The sequence below is a fragment of the Megalobrama amblycephala genome, linkage group LG17 (assembly GCF_018812025.1).
Source record: "Megalobrama amblycephala isolate DHTTF-2021 linkage group LG17, ASM1881202v1, whole genome shotgun sequence".
Classification (NCBI taxonomy): domain Eukaryota; kingdom Metazoa; phylum Chordata; class Actinopteri; order Cypriniformes; family Xenocyprididae; genus Megalobrama; species Megalobrama amblycephala.
This window is the reverse complement of record NC_063060.1, coordinates 47,014,382-47,033,614: the sequence shown is the minus strand read 5'-3', so window position 1 is coordinate 47,033,614 and position 19,233 is coordinate 47,014,382. Positions and strand designations below refer to the sequence as shown.

Genomic DNA, 19,233 nt, shown 5'->3' with positions numbered 1-19,233 from the left:
AACACAAGGATTTGGTGCTCAGACACCTCAGCCAGTTGGGTCTTCAGGTCAACTGGGAAAAGAGCAAACTCTCCCCTGTGCAGAGGATCTCTTTTCTCGGTATGGAGCTGGATTCGGTCGAACAGATAGCACGCCTCACAGAGGAACGTGCTCAGTTGGTGTTGAACTGCCTGAATACGTTCAATGGCAGGATAGCGGTCCCACTGAAATTCTTTCAGAGGCTCCATATGGCGGCCACGGCGGCAGTAACCCCGCTTGGTCTGCTTCATATGAGACTGCTTCAACACTGGCTTCACGGCCGAGTCCCGAGATGGGCGTGGCAACGCGGCACGTTCCGGGTGCCAATCACTCAGGAGTGCCGCCAAGCCTTCAGTCCGTGGTCGGACCCTTTGTTTATCCGGGCAGGAGTGCCCCTAGAACAAGTGTCCCGGCATTCTGTGGTATTCACAGATGCTCCTGCCACCGGCTGGGCTGCCACGTACAACGGGCATGCAGTGTCAGGGCTTTGGACGGGACCCCATCTGCATTGGCACATCCATTGCCTCGAGTTGCTAGCAGTACGTCTTGCTCTGAGCCGCCTCAAAGGGCCGCTACGGGGCAAGCATGTACTGATCCGTACGGACAACACTGCGACCGTTGCGTACATCAACCGTCAAGGTGGTCTACGCTCCCGTCGCATGTCGCAACTCGCCCGCCATCTCCTCCTCTGGAGTCAGAAGCGTCTGAGGTCGCTTCGTGCCATTCTTGTCCCTGGTGTGCTGAGCCATGTGGCCGACGAGCTATCACAAGCTGAGCTGCCAGGAGAGTGGCGACTCCACCCCAGGTGGTCCAGCTGATCTGGAGAGAGTTCGGAGAGGCTCAGGTAGACCTGTTTGCCTCACCGGAAACCTCCCACTGCCAGTTGTTTTACCCCTGTCCGAGGGCACACTCGGGACAGACGCACTGGCATTCAACTGGCCCCGGGGCCTTCGCAAATATGCGTTTCCCCAGTGAGCCTACTTGCACAGACCCTGTGCAAAGTCAGGGAGGACGAGGAGCAGGTCCTCTTAGTTGCGCCCTATTGGCCCAACCAGACCTGGTTCCCAGAACTTTCACTCCTTGCGACAGCCCTCCCTGGCCCATTCCTCTGAGGAAGGACCTTCTTCTCAGAGACGGGGCACTCTTTGGCACCCGCGTCCAGACCTCTGGAAACTCCATGTCTGGTCCCTGGATGGGACACGGAGGTTCTAGGTGACTTACCCCCTGAGGTACTTAACACCATCACTTCGGCACGTGCACTGTCTACGAGACGTGCTTACGCCTCGAAGTGGAACCTGTTCGTCGAGTGGTGCTCTTCTCGCCGAGAAGACCCCCGAAGATGCTCGATCGGAGTCGTGCTTTCCTTCTTGCAGCAAGGGTTGGAGCGTAGGCTGTCCCCCTCCACTCTCAAAGTCCATACTGCTGCTATCTCCGCTTACCACGACCACATAGATGGCAAATCTGTTGGTCAGCACGACCTGGTCGTCAGGTTCCTTAGGGGGGCGAGACGGTTAAATCCTCCTCGTTCCCCCTCCATACCCTCTTGGGACCTCGCTCTGGTGCTAAGAGCACTTCAGATTGCTCCCTTTGAGCCTTTGCAATCGGCAGACTTAAATATTCTGTCTATGAAGACTTTGCTGCTGGTTGCATTGGCATCCATCAAGAGGGTACGGGACCTGCAGTCATTTTCGGTCGACGAATCGTGCCTGGAGTTCGGGCCGGGTGATAGCCACGTGGTACTAAGACCCCGGCCTGGCTATGTGCCCTAGGTTCCTACCACTCCCTTCAGGGACCAGGTGGTGAGCCTGCAAGCGCTGCCCTCGGAGGAGGCAGACCCAGCCCTGGCTTTACTCTGTCCAGTTCGTGCTTTGCGACTGTACATAGACAGAACCCAAAGCCTCAGGACCTCAGACCAGCTCTTTGTCTGTTATGGAGGCCAGCAGAAGGGAAAGGCTGTCTCCAAGCAGAGGATGGCCCACTGGATAGTGGATGCCATCGCCCTGGCTTACCAAGCTCAGGGTTGCATGCTCACTCCACGAGAGGTGTCGCATCCTCCTGGGCGCTGGCTCGTGGCTCCTCGCTGACAGACATTTGTAGAGCTGCGGGCTGGGCGACACCTAACACGTTCGCTAGATACTATAGCCTTCGTGTCGAGCCGGTCTCCTCCCGTGTTCTCGCCACAGGTCAGAGGCACGGAGAGGCCCCGGCTTAGTGTCGGCTTGCTGCGCTACATGCGCTTCTTTTCTCCAGAGAGTCCCTACAAGGCAGACCCTGTCGAATCCTCCGATATCCCTTCGGCAGCCGACGTGGCGGAGCGTCTGGCGCCAGGCCTATACTCCGTTGTATCCTTGAGAACCGGGTTTAGGCTGGGTTCCATATGTGTGACCCTACGGGGATCCCATATGGTTGGTTCCACGGTTGCTCCTAAACGAAGCCCGTGTCTTTCCCTCTGGGAGAACCTACCCTTCATCGGGTTGGAGTCACCCCAGCTCTTCCATATGTAGCACAGCCCTACAGGGTTAGTCCATATGTACTTCTCCACATAACTCCTTCGGGGAAGGATGTGGCTTCCGCAGCGTTCCTTTCCCAGCGAAAGGGTACGCTTTCCCAGCGTTATCCAGTAGTCTCACTGAATGGGTTTTGGGGAACAGCAGTGATCGACTCTCTCTGTGTTAGCCCTGTCCCACCATCCTCAGGCAAGGGGGTTCAGGTGGCTTACAACAGAGCGATGGAAGGGGGCAGCTCCTGTGGCGCTTTGGTAGGGATTCCTATTCGTCGGTCTGTCCGACATACGTCGAACGTGACAGACTGAATGGGAACGAGGGTTACCTTTGTAACCGAGACGTTTCCATCGTAGCTTCCATCATAGTCTTCTCATCGGATAAAACAATTATCCGCCTCAGTTGAGTTCATATGTTTTTTATGCACATTTTTAGAATTTATGTGCATCTTGGCATTTCCATACAACACTTTTTATTGCAATATTCCAAAGTTCGCATATAAATATGTGGATGTAAACGAATGCCACTGCACACAGTTAACATGTTTAATGTAGCTGTGCACAAAGATGTAGAAGCAAATGATCTTGCACAATGACACTTCAGTTCATCTGAATTTCACACTATTGACTCTTGCTCTCTACGACAACTTTTGGCGACATTTCCTTCGATGAGACAGCAGAGCGCTGGATGTGACGAAACTCCTTCCACATGGCGGGCAGCGGTGCGGCTTCTCTCCAGTGTGAACTCTCTCGTGTATTTTCAGGTTCCCTGACTGACTGAAGCTCTTGTCACAATGTGAGCACTTGTAGGGTTTCTCTCCCGTATGGACCTTCTGATGCTCTTTCAGATATTTGGCTCTAGAGAAGCTGTTCCCGCACACCGAGCACATGTGAGCTTTCTCGCCGCTGTGTATTTTCTGGTGCTCTTTCAGGTAGCCCAGCTGCGAGAACATCTTTCCACAGAAAGAGCACAAGAAAAGCTTCTGGTGAATTTTCTGGTGGATCTTCAGGTGCTTCGCTGAGATGAAGCTTTTACCGCACTGGCCGCAGCTGAACGGTCTCTCTCCCGAGTGCGAGTGCTGGTGGTTTTTGAGGATGGTGGCCTGCGTGAAGCTCTTCCCACACTCGTGACACGTGAACGGACGCTCTCCGGAGTGAATGCGCATGTGGTTCTTAAAGTGTCCTTTGCGTATGAAGCTCTTGGCGCACAGCAGGCAGGTGAAAGGCTTCTCTCCGGTGTGGATCCGGATGTGATTCTCCAGGCTCTCTTTGCGTGTGAAGCTCTTCCCGCAGTGAGGGCAGCTGAACAGCTTCTCTCCGGTGTGTGTTTGCAGGTGTCTCTTCAGATCTGCGTTTTTGAAGAAGCTGCTGCCGCACTGCAGACAGGTGAAATCACGCTCTCCGGTGTGAATTTTGATGTGGCTTTTGAGATTCACTTTGAGTGTGAAACACTTCCCACACTGAGGGCAAATGAATGGTGCTTTTTTGGCTCCTGTTCTTTTCTGGGAGAAATCGCTTTCGGACTGCGATGGCTTTTCTCCCGTTATGACCTTCTGAGGTCTCTGATACTGATGATCCTCCTCCACTACATTCAGTTCTTCACACTCCACTTTCACTTCCATCATGTCTAGAATCAATTCAGACAAATAAGAAACAAAAGTGACTCACAGTTTCATGGCAGAAATTAAGAGGTCAATCATCAGGGCTCCAGATGAACACATGAACTGATCCTGGCACCAGTTAAAATTACAATAGTCATATTAAAGCTGCAAGCAGCATTTATCGGGGTTCAAGCTTTTAAGACCTTTATGCCATTTATGGTGTTAGAGTCAAGGCAGACACGAAAGGATTTAAGATTTATAGGCTTTTGGATGGAGATACATTTCTGAATGATCCTGTTATGGCTATCCAAATAATAAAGTTGAACATTTTTTGTTAATTATTGACCAAAAAAATCTTGAGAATTGTACTACAGTGGTTTTGAGGTTGAGTGAAATACCTAGGACCTTAAGGCAAACTTCTAGAGAATGAGGAGATTCAACATATGCAATGAATATAGTTTATGTGTGATACGTAGTGCCACCTGGTAGCTGATTTCTTTCATACTTCACACAGACCGCTAGAGTCAAGGGTCAAATAGGTCCACCAAGTTTTGTTCAGCCATGTTTTTTGAGAGACGCGAAGGTCCTCATAGACATTCATGGCACCTTCGGCCAAGACACTGCATGCCAATTTTCTAGTCAACTGGATTAACGACTGCATAGTTATTAGCCATTTTCATGTTTTTGTACTATTACAGTGCCACAAAATGGCCAAACACTACAATTTTTTTTTTTTTACTGTGTCCTCAGACTGAGCTTGTACACACGTGTACCATGTTTGGTGAAAATATCTCTTTGCAATCAAGAGATATAACCATTTTAGTAAAAGGCATGTTACTTCAAACGTTTTGGCGTTCTGTTGCGAACCTTAATCACCAATCGCAATTCTTTAAATAACTTTTTGCCATGAGTGTTTCTAGATGATGCATGTCAAGTTTTGAACAGATTGCACAAATGGTAAGTAGATTTTAAATAATAATTGCAAATGTTTAACGAACAATTTGATTGACAGCGCTGGTTTTTGAGGCAAAGTTGTTCAGAATGAGAAGATTCAACATATCATATCAATATTGTGTGAATGTGTGATACGTTGCATGATATATAGGGACTAAAACACGATTGTGCCACCCAGTGGTCTTTCAAACTTCGCACAGACCTCTAGGGCCACGATTCAGACAGGCCCACCAAGTTTTGTCCCGATTGGCCTCTGTTAACCTGGTCTAAGAGGTGCTCAAAGTTTATAGGCCGATGGCAGCCATGTTTTTTGAGATACATGAATGTCATCATACATCATCAAAGCAACTCGGACAAAGACAGTGCATGCCAATGTTCAAGTCAATTGGACGAACAGTTGCGTAGTTATAACAGTTTTTATGTTTTTATGTTGTAGTTACTAAATTTGGCAGCTCTCACGAACTGATCTCAATTTAAAATTCGCCACTGTTGAGGATAGATCACCGATCATTTATTATGGTATATTTGTGTTAGCAGGGAATCTCTGGCTTGCGTCTCCTCGTCTCAAGTGTGTGTTCAGACGTGTATCATGTCATGTGACTCTCTGAGGATCGTCTCAACATCTTTGCACCATGATATGTAATTTCTGAGCCCATTTAAATCATGATTAGAGATGCACCGGTCAGAACTGGACGGTTCTTAGTTTTATTTTGGCCAATCTCTGTTCTGGACTTGCGCACAAACTGCATTGCAATTATTTCCCAAAATGTCATTTGTGTGAAAATATTAGGAAGTCTGTAAAAAGGAAGTTAACATCGACGAAATCAGAAATTTCGATGACATTTTTATGAAGTAGTGTTTATAACTGCTTTGTGTTCAGCGGTAGTCTGCTCCATTAGCACCACCTACTGTCAGAGAGTGAATCTGCATTTTCCTTCCTGCTGTTTTTGTTTTCTACAGGTATGTTTTATGCAGCATAATTCCACACATCTAAAGTTTAAATCTTGGAATTATATAATCTAATTAAAATTAGATTAGCATGTGTGCAGCATCTTTGTTTGGATCATGATTAAAATGCAGAGGTTGACTCTAATTTCAAATGGCTACAGGTATTTATTTTGGTCTGTTATAGAGCAAATAAACAGCAAATAAATTTGCTTAAAGAAAAATAGAAAGCAATCTGTATTTGAATCAGCCAATTTGCTTAGAAAAAAACATCAGAATCATCCATGAAAACATGATTGGTGCATCACTAATGATCATCTGCTTTAGTTTAAGTTAAGATATGATGTTTGTTTATGCATCATAATGCAACATGGTGCAAAGATAAAGAGAGATCATTTAACAGCTCCTGTGATTGTAACCAAACAGTCATTAATGAAGAGTCAAGAATGATCACAGACCTCTCTGTTCCTCAGTTTCTTCATCATTCATTCTGCATGTTTCTGCATCACTCGTGTCTTCACTCTCCTCTTTAATAAACTCCATCTTTACAATAGTGTCACTCACACTGTTCACTTTCTACACCTGGAAACTGCTGGAGCAGAAAGTCATTATTAGTATTTAGTGCTGAATTCATCATACGATGGTCGTCACTCATGAATATTAAAAATGTGTGTGACATGACAAGATATGAACCATAAACTCACAGCTGCTTGTGTGAAATAACACTGAAACACCTCAGCTGTGTTAGAAATAAATCACTGATGAGACTTTATTAAGATTTTCAGTGTTTCTATTATAACATGAACTTGCATATTCAGTATATTGTATTTTTTTAATAAATACAAATTATTATATTGTATGTTACATCAATATCCTATAAAAAATCTACTATCACTGTATAGGAACTGTAATATAATGTTTAATAATAATATAATGTACTGTCACCACAGATATGTCCTTGGAGTTAAAAATAATAATAATAAAAAAAAACTATATTTTAATTTTCATTACAAATACAATTACTGAATTAATTTTAAATGATCAAATCGCCCTAAATCTTATTTCTAAACTCAGTATTGTTTGTACTGCACTGTCTCGTGTTTATTTAATGCTTAAAGATGTCAGACAGCACGTTTCAGTATTTGTCACTTTCTATATCTATAATATCTATTCAGCTCATATACTGGCGCCATAAACAGATATTTTAGAGGATAAAACATTATAATCAGATCAGGCTAGCGCTCACTGGCTTTACAGAGCTGCCATAACTAATACCAGATCATCTGCAGAATGTGTAAACTACTGTAAAACATAAATTCATTTACCGTTACGCCAGATTTCCTCTCGCCTTCTATAATATATGGAGAGATTGAGATGCATTTCAATGGCAGTTGCTCCGCTGGCGCGTGACACCCGGAAGTGCGCGATCTGCTCGCTGGCGCGCGGTCCTAGTGCCAGGTTGATTTGAGCCAATCAGACAAACCCATTATGTTTACGATGCACTGTGTGATTTTTTTTTCTACTTAAAAGGGTTTTATGTTTTTACAATAAAAACAGTTAATCACATGGGATACTATATAGATAATTTAAGTTTTATAGAAAGTCTTTTAGTCTACATGAATGCATTCATCAGAGGTACCACTGATGATAACAGCAATGTAGGAACTACACAAACACTATTAAAAAGATTTTTATGCTCATAAGGTTGCATTAATTTATTTTTAAAAAAAAGCCGCAAAATCAGTAAATATTCTTACATTATAAAATAAGTAATTCATTTTTGAGATCAAAGCTGAAATTTCAGCATCATTACTCCAGTCTTCAGTGTCACATGATCCTTCAGAAATCATTCTAATATGATGGTTTGATGCTCAAGAAACATTTATGATTTTTATCAGTGTTGAAAACAGTTGTGCTGCTTTATATTTTGTGGAAACTGTGATACTTTCTATTTCTTTGCCTGGCCAAAAACTATGTCTGAACAATTTTCTGTGTGAAAACCATAATACTACATTCAAAAGTTTGGGGTTAGTGGATTTTTTAAATACTTTTATTCAGTAAGGAGGCATTAATAATCAAATGTGACAGTAAAGACATTTATAATGTTACAAAAGATTTCTATTTCAAACATAAATTGGCATCGTGCCCCAGAAGACAAATTGATGACAAAATGACCAAAAATAATATTTTACATTTTCATTAACATTTTAGAATTGACTGATTTAGCTTCCAACATCATAACACACTCATAAGGCTTGTGCACACTGGGACGAATATCACGCACACTTATCGCCGACGTTTAATGCCTCATGACTAAACAAAGGGTGCCAATGTGAGTGTGCACACCGACGACTTGCCAAGCACACACTGATAAGAAGAAGACGACAAAGAAGACCCCTACAAACTATGGGTGCTCTGCCAGTTCTTGGCCACACCAAAAGATGTGTATTATATGCTATTTTATTTCTGTATTTTTATTGTTTTTTGTGTTTTTTTTACACAGAATGTAATGTACAGAATGTCTATTTCATAAATATATTTATTTGCACTACCGTTTCTGACTACCATCTCTTCATGTCATGTATATGCCATATATGCCATTTTATATCCATATTTTTATGGTTTTATTTACATTCAAGAAATATTATTCAGCGTGTTTATTTGCACTACCATTAACTTGCACTGAATTTGCAGGTTTAGACGTTTACTCTGCGCATCGCCAGTGAAAATCGATTGGGTTTGAAGACGATAAATGCTGGCGATAAGCGCACGATAATCATCCCGGTGTGCACAAGGCTTTAGGCTCTTAATATTACAATGAGGTATTTTCAGTTCTCAGTGCAATATTTTTTTGGTTTTCTCTTTTTGCATGTGTTCATTCATAATTTCCATATATGACAGCCTGGCCAAAAAAAATATGTCTGCATAATTTTCTGTTTTCCTCAAATGTTGTTGTGACGGTTGGTGCAAGACAAGGAGAGATGAAGATCTTGAGACAAAGTGGTATTTATAAAATAAAAAAACAAAACACTCAGGAACACTGGAAAAATGCAGAAGCACAGTGAACCAAAACATATAGATGAGAACAAATAACCAAATCAAGCAGGGTATAAATACACACCCTAAATGGAACAAGGAACAGGTGGGGCTAATCAATTAACAAATGAGTAACTATGGCAAGCTTTGCAGGAAAGTGGATTTTGAAGGCCAAAGTTCCCCACCCCTGATCTAGACGTAAAACAGTATTTATTAAATGAAAACACCAAATGAAACATGACAGCTGTTAATCCTGACCTTCACAGCACCAGACATGTTTAAATTTTAAGAACTAATACATTCATGTCCCTGTACTGCCGTTCTCACTGCAGGTAATGTGTTTTAGTGAATTGCTCTTTTCGAACACATTTGCTCCTGAGGGAAAACCATGACCTGAGGCTACAGTTTGGAGCATGAATTTTTCTAGGGGTCTGTATTTATTATGTATGAAAGATTTCAAGTGTCTTTGAAGGGCGGCTATTTGGCTGAAACTCCTCCCGCATGGAGCGCAGTGATACGGCTTCACTTCGCTGTGGATGCTCTCATGGATTTTCAGGAGTGCCGCCCGACTAAAACCTTTTCCACACTGAGGACAGATGAACGGCTTCTCTCTGGATTGAGATTTTATATGAGTATTAAGGTATGATTTAAGTGTAAAACTCTTCCCACACTGCAGGCATGTGAAAGGCTTCTCTCCGATGTGGATTTTAGTGTGCTCCCGAAGGCTTGATCTGTGTCTGAAACTCTTCCCACATCCATCGCATATGTAAGGCTTCTCTCCAGTGTGAATCCTTATGTGTTCTTTAAGGGTTACTTTGAATCTAAACTCATTTCCACAGTGATTGCATGTGTAAGGCTTCTCTCCAGTGTGAATCCTTGTGTGATCCTTAAGGCTTGCTTTACATGCGAAACTCTTTCCACACTGAAGGCAGGTGCATGAATGTTTACCTCCTGTTCTTTTTCGTGACAAGTTCTTTTTAGATTTCTTTAGATGTTCTTCTTCCTGTTCACTCAGTTCTTCACTTTCATCTTCACTTTCATCTTCACTTTCTTCTTCACTTTCATCTTCACTTTCTTCTTCCATCAGGTCTGAATGAAACAAATTAAATGGTTAAAAATCAAAGTGGGCAGAATACAGGTGAATCAGGATCTAGTTAATCAAAGTGACCCTCAATTTAACAGCACAACACATCAGAGCTCCAGTGTCTGTTTTATGTGATATTTTTATATGCTAAACATTCATGATCTCATTTGTAATGGCAATAAAACTGGGAGAAAGTTGATAGAGGCTGGGAGACGAGGATCAGAAATGAGAAGCACCCACTGCTGTTTTGTTACTTTAGTGACCCTTTTCACAAGCCTTAATTTAAAGAAATACAATATTAATTAGATTTATAAGTCAATTAAACAATTTAACTATATGTCATTATGGTATCTGTTACTATTATAAACCAATAAACTGTTCAGAAAAATATCCCTTTTATAGCACAAGGCTCTGATTTTGAAATTAGAATTTCATGTTTTATAATAATTTTAGAACTCAGAATGCAATACTGTAAATCCAATAAACTACAAAACTGTTTGAACTAAAGATACCAAAAAAAAAAAAAAATAATAAAAAATATCGGTAACACTTACAAAAAGGTCTCAGTTGTTCATTATTAGTTCATGTTAACTAATGAAACCTTATTGTTAAGTGTTACCTATATATCTGTACTTTAGTAATTACATCTATTGTGTATTTTTAATGTTTTATACTGTATAGTATTGTATTATATTGAATTTAGCTATATTGTTTTTCTATTGTTTATTGTTTTGTATTGGTTACAAAAATTTGCATATAACTACAGAGCCCCTAAAGGGACATGGTGGTAGAAAAAAAAAATGGGAAGGAAGGAAATTTTACGTGGTGGTGGAAAAAAAATTGGGATGGGAGAATTTTTTTTTTTAAAATATTTTGCGTTCCCTCGCAAAGATGTTTTGCATTCCCTCGCAAAGATTGCGTTCCCTCGCAAAGATGTTTTGCGTTTCCTCGCAAAGATTGCGTTCCCTCGCAAAGATTGCGTTCCCTCGCAAAGATGTTTTGCGTTTCCTCGCAAAGATTGCGTTCCCTCGCAAAGATGTTTTGCGTTCCCTCGCAAAGATTGCGTTCCCTCGCAAAGATGTTTTGCGTTTCCTCGCAAAGATTGCGTTCCCTCGCAAAGATGTTTTGCGTTCCCTCGCAAAGATTGCGTTCCCTCGCAAAGATGTTTTGCGTTCCCTCGCAAAGATGTTTTGCGTTTCCTCGCAAAGATTGCGTTCCCTCGCAAAGATGTTTTGCGTTCCCTCGCAAAGTTATAATCGTTCCCTTGCTGTGAGCTCGGACAAACACTTCCTCTTTAATGTCCCGCTGGCTGGCAGTAGTGTTTCAGTTAGTAACATACGTTAATAATGCACACAAATAATGCGCGGCTCATAGAGTTTGAACTTCTTGGACTCAAACATGAAGAAATGCAGTCAGTGCTTATGTCAAGCAGTTCAATTGTCAATATTTTCACAGATTCGAGCTTCCCGGATTAATAACTCGTGAGCTAAACGTTGTTAAAACACAAATGCAGCTACAGTACTTCCAATCATAGTTACCTAGACAACAAGCTACAACAACCCAATTTTCCTCAAATGTGTTTTATAATAAATTGGTCTCTATGAGCAGGCGGCGGAGATACACGCCTGAAGGGACCGTCTGTATCTCCGCCGCCTGCTCTGTTTGTCTGAGCTCACAGCAAGGGAACAATTATAACTTTGCGAGGGAACGCAAAACATCTTCGCGAGGGAACGCAAAACATCTTTGCGAGGGAACGCAATCTTTGCGAGGGAACGCAAAACATCTTTGCGAGGGAACGCAATCTTTGCGAGGGAACGCAAAAGATTTGAAAAAAAAATAAATTCCTCCCATCCCAAATTTTTTTCCACCACCAAGTAAAATTTCCTTCCTTCCCATTTTTTTTCTACCACCATGTCCCTTTAGGGCAGGGGTCCCCAAACTTGTTCCTGGAGGGCCAGTGTCCTGCAGAGTTTAGCTCCAACTTGCATCAGCATGCCTTCCTGGAAGTTTCTAGTATGCTTAGTAGGACTTTAATTAGCTGCTTCAGGTGTGTATGATTAGGGTTGGAGCTGAACTCTGCAGAGACACCGGCCCTTCAGGAGCAGGAATGGTGACCCCTGCTTTAGGGGCTCCGTATATAACAGACAAATAAAGTCAATAAACTGGAACATAAAACAACATTAAAAATCGATGAACCTACATTTAATAATACAGTACAATACAGTATTAAAGGAAAAATATTAACTATACACAAGATATAATTACAAATGTACAGATATGTTGTTTTTGCAATTGATATTAATATTTTTATAAACATTTGATTTTACTATTAGTTTGATACCATAATGTCACATAAAGGAAGAAAAACAGAAAAGTAGGATACTAGATAACGTACAACTTTGTCCAACTATCGTTCTCGTTAGTGCTTCGGCAAATCCACGCATGTAAATTTGAGATTAAAGTCATGAATGGCCGACGCTTTACTCTCTTCTCTAATGAAGAGTCAATAATGGACACCTACCTTCTTCCTCCTCATTTTCTTCATCTGTCGTTCTGCATGTTTCTGAGTCTCTCATGTCTTTATCAAACTCCATCTTTCAGCTGTTTCTTCTGGATCTTCCTCATCCAGCGGCTTCTTCTCCAGACTGATGATCAGGGTCTGATTCCGTGTTTATGACGACGGCTGTGGGAGTGGCTTAACTGATCGATTAGCCAATGGAAACTCTTCTTGGACTGTCTTTCCCAAACTCTCCATCCAAGTAGGGCTAAAATCACAATGTTGTAGTATTTATTATAAATGTTTTATCCATGCACATCATTATTATTTTTTAATTCATGAATAACTTCAACTGTTTAATGGTGCGATGAATTTATTTCTAAATGCTCGGCTTCTCTTTACATGAAGAATTGAGGCGATTCTGATACAGAGCTCTTCTTTTGATGATAAATTAATCAATATATCTCTTATATTAATTTAATATGAATTTATCTGTTTGCATGTGTTGTTTTAGCCTGCAGTGGTTTTGTTGTATGTTCATCTTCACGTGCCAAAATTAGTCTATTAACATGTAACATTGCTATTACTGTGTCAAAAAAAAAAATGCTTTTATTGACATAATATTTTACTTCATATGCTTTTTTTTTTTTTTTTAGATACAATTGTTGGGCTTCACTTCCCTTCTTTCTGAGTAGATAACAGAAGAAATGTGGTCTACAGCACTCAAAAAAATAAATTGTTGAATTAACATGATTTAACTGTAGCAACCATTACGCATCTAATCAAATCAAGTAAAAAAGTAAACACAATATACATTTGTAGTTTAAACATGATCTTAATATGTCACTGTAACTTTTTTGCAACTAGTTGAATCAAAATGTTTGTATTGTGTTACTGTGGTAATTCACTTTAATTTAACAAAATTATGCCTTGTTGCACCAACTAGTTAATGTTATGTTGCATGTGTGGCTATGGTAATTTAATGATTATCTATCTGTATCTAGTTGTTTCAATACAATTTGAATTTAATTTGATTTATGTAAATAATAATACTCTAAGTTAATCGTAGATTCAATACCACTGATCCAACTAAAATCTACTTAAATTGTGATGTTTCATTCTGAGAAACAATACCCAAAACAGTCCTGGTAGTGTTCAGTTCATTATTAAAGTGAAATTAATCATTGTTACCCAAGCACAAGTGCAACACTTCTCCACAATGGTAACCCCCAAAACCGTTAACATAACCAAAACTTTTAAATACCAACATAATAGAACAGTAACCATTAAAAAGACACTCAATTTTCTCATCTTGCAAAAAAATGCTTAAAATGACACTTTATTTCAACATTTACTCTCTGGGAAGTGAAAGTCCTGTTTGATTAACTCCTGGTTGAGTTTACTTGATTGAAACATGTTATTTTAATATGAAAACATCAAGTTAAGTCAAAGAGTAATTGTTTTAAGTCAATTAAACATTAATCAATCACATTCTAAACCAGAAACCTGATACAATGGTGTTGAATCAAAATAAATTGTTTAAATAAAGTGAACAGCATCAAAAATCATTTTTTTGAGTGAATGTATTCAGAAAACAAGATCATATATTTGTACCAGACACACAAATAAATAAAATACTTTAAACCCCAAATACTTTAAAATTCCTATCCCTTAACTAAACTTTTATTCTGTTGATACTTATAATTATCCTTTAATGTTTATCAGAAGAAAGTATTCCCCACCATGTGTCAAAAATGATTTATGACTGCAAAGATGTGGACTTGTCACCTTTGACCTCCGCTTCTGCTCCTGCTGTTTGTATTGTTCTTCATCAGGCCAGAATTTTGAACACACACACACACACACACACACACAGGGTTAGCACCATCTCGTCTGACTCCCCCTCATTGTTCATTGTCTGAAGTGTCATTCAGTAAACATCAAGACAAAAGCAGTTGCCGTAGTGAGCCGTTAACATAGCCACTTTACAAGTGGCCTGGCGACACCTTCCTGCTCAAGACGAAACAATCAGGACTGTGATGTAGACTGTGTGCTGGAGTCTTAGACATTAACATCTGACCTACTGATCAAACAGTGCTGACCCATATAGAGGTGTCGACATACACACCGTTGTACAGACATTTCCCACGTAAACTGAAAGAATCTGCACAGACAAACACCCTTTTCTCCCAGAAAGTCAGGAAGGAGACAGGTGACTAGAAGGGAAGAGTGTTAATGTAGTGTTAATTTCGTAAGCTACTTTTTAATTCAGTTTTTGGTAATGTAATTATGTTCCTTTTAGTTTTATTATATTTAGACAACTTTATTCTGTTTTTATCAAGTTTTAGTAAATGTCTGGCCATTTTAGGCTAGTTTTCGTCAATGAAAACTATTTTCGTCATGCTGCATAATGGTTAAACTGATAATAAGCAATTATTTTGCTAAACAATCACTAAAACATTCAAGGAGTGAAAGGGATGGTTCATCCAAAAATACAAGCTTGGGAATGTCAATTTGGGGAATACAAAATTAGTGTAATCAAGACATTTTTATATGCAATTGCAAATATAAATCTTAGTGTGATGATGGATTTTGGTCAAAATGTTCTTTTTCTCAAAAACAAAGAAAACTCTAAATGTAAAATTTAGAAGTTTCCAGTCATTTTGATTACAAAGTTTTAACAAACTAATAAACTTAATGTTGACAAATAAAATGGGTAAGATTTCTCTAATATCACTGATAAACTGACTGTGTTTTGAATACACAGTAACCAGATTTCTATATTTATCAATCATCAATAAATCCAATTAATCTCATTTATTTTAAATAACTGGATATAGCTTATTCCACAGCTAGCCATATTTTTTAACCATGTTCCTAATTTTCAACTGAATAAATTTGTTTTGTCAATCAACAGATTACAGATCACATTTTCGTCATGCTGCATAATGGTTAAACTGATAACAATTATTTTGCTCAAAATTATAATTGCAATGATTGTCATTTGAAAAAAATTTATTTTTACATTTCATCAGAACTATTGCACTTTCACTTATAAGCAAGCAATTATCAAATCAGGCTTTATTTTACCTCATTAGTGTACTGATTTAATTGTTTTTAAAAAGGCGGAGCCTCAGAGCCACACCCACCTATTACATCATCACCACAGACCAATGATCAAAGCTGGAGCGAACATTCCATAAAAGTTTGTATCGGTGAACTGTTCTGAACTCCAAAACTCCAAATGATCTTCATTTCGGCCTGATTTTGTTTGAAATTACACCACACCAGTTTGTTCTTTCGATTTCACCTGAAGTATATCAGGGCGTTGCATATTTAATCAGATCATCTCAGAGTGGAAATGTTTATATTTTAAGAACTATTTGCAGGTAAATCAAGGTTTTGTCCTGCATCTCAATAATCAGTGTTATTCAGATTATACAAATGCTGTTGCTCCATATCAGTAATCACATAGAAATAACACTAAATGTCCATACATCAAATGTGACTCACTTTGTTCAACAGTTTCATAGTTTTCACAGAAGGAGTCCTGTGCAATCTGTACAACTAACATTTTATTGAAAGAAACTTTTGAGGAAATGTACAGTATATTACATGTATATACAATAAAACAATGGTTTCAGAATAAATACAGCAGCACATTAAATATTCAGGGAGTCCATAGAGACGTCATGTCTAATGTGAGGTAGACATTTGTTTTAAATACATAGTGAAATGAAAATAAAACAATTAAAATTGAGTTTACAGAATACAAACAATTTTACAGGCTATAAACAGTTTTCAGACTAAGAATCCAAACACTTGCTGTGCAAACACGGTTATAATGAATTGAACACAGTGAACACAGACTAAGGCAGAATTACAGACTCATCACATGACCGACATACTGTATAATACTGCTGAATGAATGTCATTGAGTGTAAAGACTTCATATCTGTGTTTTTTAAAAGTTTGTGAAGGTCAGTGATTACGTCTGGTGGAATTCTGTCAAAAACTAGTTCATAAATATTAAGACCATATAAGAGCCATATACATAAGAATAAATAGGTGTTGATATGGTATGGAAGTAAATATAAGTTAAGGGTATGATCATCACTGCGTGAGCTCCTGATGACACTGGGAATCAGCCGTTAAATCATCAGTTCCTGGGATTCTCTTTCCGCTCCAGGACGACACACACCAGCAGCGAGGAGGCTGGCCGATGAGAGATGTCTCGCACTGATAGAAAGAGGAAGAAAACGAGCATTTTAGGGTTAGTGTGCCTCTTTAGGGTCAGATTTCATTGGTTCGGACAGACAGGAAAAGCCACCTGTTTGGCCTTGTAGAATCCGTGTTTGTCACAGTTGGGGAGGTAAAAGCTCGTGAACTTCTCGCCTAACGTCTGCTGTGATTGTGTGATGATGTCCAGAGAGGCGTGGAGCTCGGTGTGACACGGACCCTAGACCAGCGAAAGAAACAATCACTAAAACATTCAAGAGTGAAATGGGATGGTTCATCCAAAAATACAAGCTTGGGAATATCAATTTGGGGAATTCAAATGAGTGTAATCCAGACATTTTTATATGCAATTTAAATACATAAATCATAGAGTGATGATGAATTTATGTATTTGAATTGCATATGACATTTCCATAAATTTCCATAAACAAACTTAACGTTGTCATATATGAAACAGGTAAGATTTCTCTAATAGCACTAATAAACTGACTGTGTTTTGAATATCAGGTTTATATATATATTCATCATTAAAAAATTCAATTTGTTTTTAAATTTGTTTTTATTTTAAAGAATTGAATATGGCTTGTTCCACAGATTAATCTAAGTCTAAGCCATCTGAATAAATGCATTTTGAAAATATGATTATTTAAATAAGATCAAATATATTGAAAAGTTAATAATAAACTATGATATAAATTGTCTATTTATTTATATATTTTGAGTGCAGAAATCTTATCTGCTTCATTTATGTATGGCTGACAAATATGCATTACATTTTCATTAGTTGGTTTATGTTAAAGGGTTAGTTCACTCACACAAAAATTTAATTTCTGTTAATTACCCTCATGTCGTTCTACACCCGTTCATCTTCGGAGAACAAATTAAGATATTTTTGATGAAATCCAAGACCTGACCTCTCTATATACACAGCAATGTCATAACTAATTTCAAGGTCCAGAAAGGTACTCAAGACAACTTTAAATGTTATGAAGTGACGAGAATCATTTTTGAGCGCAAAAACAAAACAAAAGTAACAACTTTATTCAACAATTTCTTCTCTAACTTGTTGCTTCCATGTTTACGTCCAAATTCCAGCTTAGTATTTATACATCTTTACTACTTTTCTGCACCTTGAATGACGGTAATTACGTTGCTTTCTATGGGGGATGAAAAAAACTTTGGATTTCATCAAAAATATCTCAATTTGTGTTCTGAAGATAAAGATCTCATGGGTTTGGAACGACATGACAGTGAGTAATTAATGACAAATTTAAATTTTTGGATGAACTAACCCTTTAACATGGTGTAATCCAAAGGGATGGAAATGCAATGCAATTAAATCTTAGAGTGATGATGAATGGTCAAACCATTCTTGTCTCAAATACAAAGCAAACTCTGCTTTAAATGTGTACAAACTCAACAGCTTCAGCCAGTAAAATGTTTTGTAAATGTAAGGGTGTTCGCTGGATCCTGCCGGTCTCAGTACCTGTTGGATCAGTTTCTTTCGGATGGCGTTGACCTTGGCCTTGATGCTCTCCTGTGCCTCGGCCATGTCCTGCGGGTCGAGCGGCCTGTTGAGTCCCAGCAGGTAATGCAGCGAGCTCTGATCAGACGTGATGTCTGTGTCCTCTAGAAAGGCAATTCAGAGACAAACATGAGTAGTTTCTCTCAAATGACCTGGAAAGCAACTAATCAACCGTACAGAATCGTACCTTCTGTCTGGTCATACTCTGCACAGACAGCTTGACCGCGGGTCAGTGCGTGGAGCGGTCGCGGGTCGCCAGGCCTCGGGACGCAGCGCAGGCCGGTGCCGCAGTGAGCTGTGTAGACGCCACAGGAGTCTCCTTTCTTCAGCGCGCAGGACGAGCAGCACCCACAGCCCGGCTCTCGCAGGACCTCCAGACAGTCCGAGGACACGGCGGGACAGGCGGCGAGCTGCTCCTGCGAGCACGGAGCGCAGCGGATGGGTTCAGGCCCGATCACGGGGGAATGATCCGCCGGACGGACGAGGACGCTCACCAACATCACAAACACAAACGGCGCTCTCATAGCAGAAGAACAAGCTGTTGAAATCAGTAACTGCTGCTGTGTGTGTCAGATCTGGCTCTCTGTGGATGTGTGCCGTGTTTTTATGCTGTGACATGATGACCTCGGAGTAGTTAATCATTGACTAGTCATCTGTTTTAATTATGCTGTTTTTGTCAGTGCATAGGTTTACTCTGGTTGCATAGATGTCAATATTTACTCTAGAACGAAGTGTGCTAAACCAATTCCTCCGCAATATGGATTGACACACAATTTGTGCCCCTCTCCACCAAAAACAGGCTCATTATGCCACTGTTTATTACATGTTATTTAA

The 19,233-nt window shown here is 40.0% G+C and overlaps 3 protein-coding genes across 3 annotated transcripts; all 3 read right to left on the bottom strand.

The window, feature by feature from the left end:
• Positions 1-2,793: 2,793 nt before the first annotated feature.
• Positions 2,794-7,446, bottom strand: LOC125250437 (gastrula zinc finger protein XlCGF8.2DB-like). Its single transcript, XM_048163011.1, has 3 exons — positions 7,344-7,446; positions 6,477-6,607; positions 2,794-4,145 (listed from the first exon to the last, which is right to left on the bottom strand). Exons 2-3 carry the CDS (start codon positions 6,559-6,561, stop codon positions 3,157-3,159), a joined length of 1,074 nt encoding a protein of 357 aa, XP_048018968.1. The 5' UTR covers positions 6,562-6,607; positions 7,344-7,446; the 3' UTR covers positions 2,794-3,156.
• A 1,446-nt stretch (positions 7,447-8,892) lies between these two features.
• On the bottom strand, positions 8,893-12,903 carry LOC125251289 (gastrula zinc finger protein XlCGF7.1-like). The gene is made up of 2 exons (XM_048164269.1): positions 12,660-12,903; positions 8,893-10,143 (listed from the first exon to the last, which is right to left on the bottom strand). Exons 1-2 carry the CDS (start codon positions 12,730-12,732, stop codon positions 9,356-9,358), a joined length of 861 nt encoding a protein of 286 aa, XP_048020226.1. The 5' UTR covers positions 12,733-12,903; the 3' UTR covers positions 8,893-9,355.
• A 3,290-nt stretch (positions 12,904-16,193) lies between these two features.
• On the bottom strand, positions 16,194-18,999 carry igfbp1b (insulin-like growth factor binding protein 1b). Its single transcript, XM_048164343.1, has 4 exons — positions 18,587-18,999; positions 18,361-18,503; positions 16,966-17,094; positions 16,194-16,874 (listed from the first exon to the last, which is right to left on the bottom strand). The coding sequence occupies exons 1-4, from the start codon at positions 18,921-18,923 to the stop codon at positions 16,749-16,751; spliced, it is 735 nt and encodes a 244-aa protein (XP_048020300.1). The 5' UTR covers positions 18,924-18,999; the 3' UTR covers positions 16,194-16,748.
• Positions 19,000-19,233: the final 234 nt, after the last annotated feature.